This window comes from Clupea harengus, chromosome 5 (assembly GCF_900700415.2).
Source record: "Clupea harengus chromosome 5, Ch_v2.0.2, whole genome shotgun sequence".
NCBI lineage: Eukaryota > Metazoa > Chordata > Actinopteri > Clupeiformes > Clupeidae > Clupea > Clupea harengus.
Window position 1 is genome coordinate 19,966,694 of NC_045156.1, and position 2,391 is coordinate 19,969,084.

At 63.1% G+C, this 2,391-nt stretch overlaps 1 protein-coding gene across 1 annotated transcript; it reads left to right on the forward strand.

Moving 5' to 3' along the window:
- Positions 1–399: 399 nt before the first annotated feature.
- On the forward strand, positions 400–2,391 carry LOC116220474 (sporozoite surface protein 2-like). Its single transcript, XM_042707728.1, has 3 exons — positions 400–1,351; positions 1,466–2,003; positions 2,283–2,391. The coding sequence occupies exons 1-3, from the start codon at positions 559–561 to the stop codon at positions 2,389–2,391; spliced, it is 1,440 nt and encodes a 479-aa protein (XP_042563662.1). The 5' UTR covers positions 400–558.

Here is a 2,391-nt window from a genome sequence, read left to right on the forward strand (position 1 = left end):
TGTGTGCCCTCACCTGTTCCCCATTGTGATTTGTGTTCTCACCTGTTCCCCATTGTGTGCTCTCACCTGTCTTGCGTTTTTGTGATTGTCACTTCCCTCTATTAGCCAGGGTATAAATACCTGGCTAATCTCTGTGGCCCTTATCGGGTCGTTAGAAGTCTTTCCTCAAGGACACGCAGCCATCGCAAGCGCTCAGGTGCCGCTAGTCTTAGCTAGTTCCGGTTGGTGTCTTGTTGCGGTTCTCACACCGCTTCTGTTTCTCGTTGCGGTTCCTAACCGCTTTCGGCTTCTTAAAGCCTTCATCAGGTAGCTATTGTGAAAGCTACATTTTGTATCTTGTTTAGTTTATGGCCTTTTGCCCTGTTCATATCCTCTGTGCTTTTGGATTATCTCCTGAGTTTGGATTATCTTCTGTGTTTTTCTCGCTAAAAGAACCATTGAGAACATCATCCTGCCATTGGGTCCTCTCATTAGCACACTGGGCTAAGCGCTGGTTCCCCACATCCAGCATCTCGGATTCAATCCCCGAGAAAAGCCTGACAGAACGACCCGATCAACATGGACCCAGCAGGTAGTGCCCAACAGGGATGCAAGAGGTTGGCGCAGACGTTGAAGAAGCTGCTTCAGCGCGAGCAGGTCTTGCTGCAGCTGCAGAAGGATCTCGACCGCCAGCAGGAGGATCTAGCTCGTCGCCAGCAACAACGGGACCAACCTCCCCCGTGGTTCCCACTCTATGATGGCAATCCGGGTGGCTGCAGAGGTTTTCTCCTCAAATTCGATCTGGAGTGCAGCCGCCGGCCCATCACCCTCTCCTCCGACCGCTCCAGAATTGCCTACATGATAATCTTGCTCTCAGGCAAGGCCTTGGCATTGGCAACCGCTTTGTGGGAGAAGCAAGGTCCCGAGTGCTCCAGCCTCAGGGCTTTTCAGGCGGTGCTGTTGTGGGTCTACGACCGGGTTAGCATGGACAGCTTCGAGGCCGCCATTGCCTCTGCTCTGAAGAGAGATGCTGCCCTTAACCCTGCTCTCCCGGTGACGGCTGCTGCCGTTCCTGAAGCCGCTAACAGTCCCAGTGCACCAAGCAGCCCGGAGGCCGCCAGTCCGGATGCCGCAGTCTTAGATGCTGCCAGCCCGGAGGCCGCCAGCCCGGATGCCCCAGTTCCGGAAGCCAGCAGCCCGGATGAGCCTGACAGCCTGAATGCTGCCAGCCCGGATGAACCAGGCAGCCCGGATGCCGAAGCCCCAGATGCCGCCAGCCTGAGTGAGCCAGGTAGGCCGGAGGCCGACAGCCCGGATGAGCCAAGCAGCCTTGAGGTCGACAGCCCGAATGCTGCCAGCCCAAGTGAACCAGGTAGCCCGGATGCCGACGCCCCAGATGCCGCCAGCCCGAGTGAGCCAGGTAGTCTGGAGGCCGACAGCCCGGATGAGCCTGACAGCCTGAATGCTGCCAGCCCGGATGAACCAGGCAGCCCGGATGCCGACGCCCCAGATGCCGCCAGCCCGAGTGAGCCAGGTAGTCTGGAGGCCGACAGTCCGGATGAGCCAGGCAGCCTTGAGCCTGACAGCCTGTATGCTGCCAGCCCAAGTGAACCAGGCAGCCCGGATGCCGACGCCCCAGATGCCGCCAGCCCGAGTGAGCCAGGTAGTCTGGAGGCCGACAGTCCGGATGAGCCAGGCAGCCTTGAGCCTGACAGCCTGTATGCTCCCAGCCCTGGTGAACCAGGCAGCTCTGATGCTGCCAGCCGCGGCGAACCAGGCAGCCCCGATGCCTCCAGCCCCGGTGAACCAGGCAGCCCCGATGCCTCCAACCCCGGTGAACCAGGCAGCCCCGATGCTGCCAGCCGCGGCGAACCAGGCAGCCCCGATGCCTCCAGCCCCGATGCCTCCAGCCTCGGTGAACCAGGCAGCCCCGATGCTGCTGCCGACCCGGACTCCGCTGCCGACCCGGACCCCGCAGCCCCGATGCTGCTGCCGACCCGGACTCCGCTGCCGACCCGGACCCCGCAGCCACCCCCGCTGCCGACCCGGACCCCGCAGCCGCCCCCGCTGCCGACCCGGACCCCGCAGTCTCCGCTGTCGACCCGGCCCCCGCAGTCTCCGCTGCCGACCCGGACCCGGCAGTCTCCGCTGCCGACCCGGACCCCGCAGTCTCCGCTGCCGACCCGGACCCCGCAGCCTCCGCTGCCGACCCGGACCTCGCAGCCTCCGCTCCAGGCGCCCCTGTCCTGAGCGCCCCTGTGCTGAGCGCCCCTGTCCCGAGCACCCCTGGTGCCCCTGTCCAGAGCGCTCCTGTCCTCCTCCCAGGCATCTGTGTTCCTGCCCCTGTTCCAGGCGTTCCTGCCCCAGGCGCTCCTGGTCCTGTCCCAGGTGTCCCTGTCTCCAGTGTCCTAG

Coding starts and splice junctions, on each gene's coding strand:
- LOC116220474 (XM_042707728.1), top strand. CDS start 559: ATGGACCCAGCAGGTAGTGCCCAACAGGGATGCAAGAGGTTGGCGCAG. Junction 1,352..1,465: donor TGCCAGCCCAAGTGAACCAG/GTAGCCCGGATG, acceptor CGGATGAACCAG/GCAGCCCGGATGCCGACGCC. Junction 2,004..2,282: donor CCGCTGCCGACCCGGACCCC/GCAGCCACCCCC, acceptor GCCCCTGTCCAG/AGCGCTCCTGTCCTCCTCCC.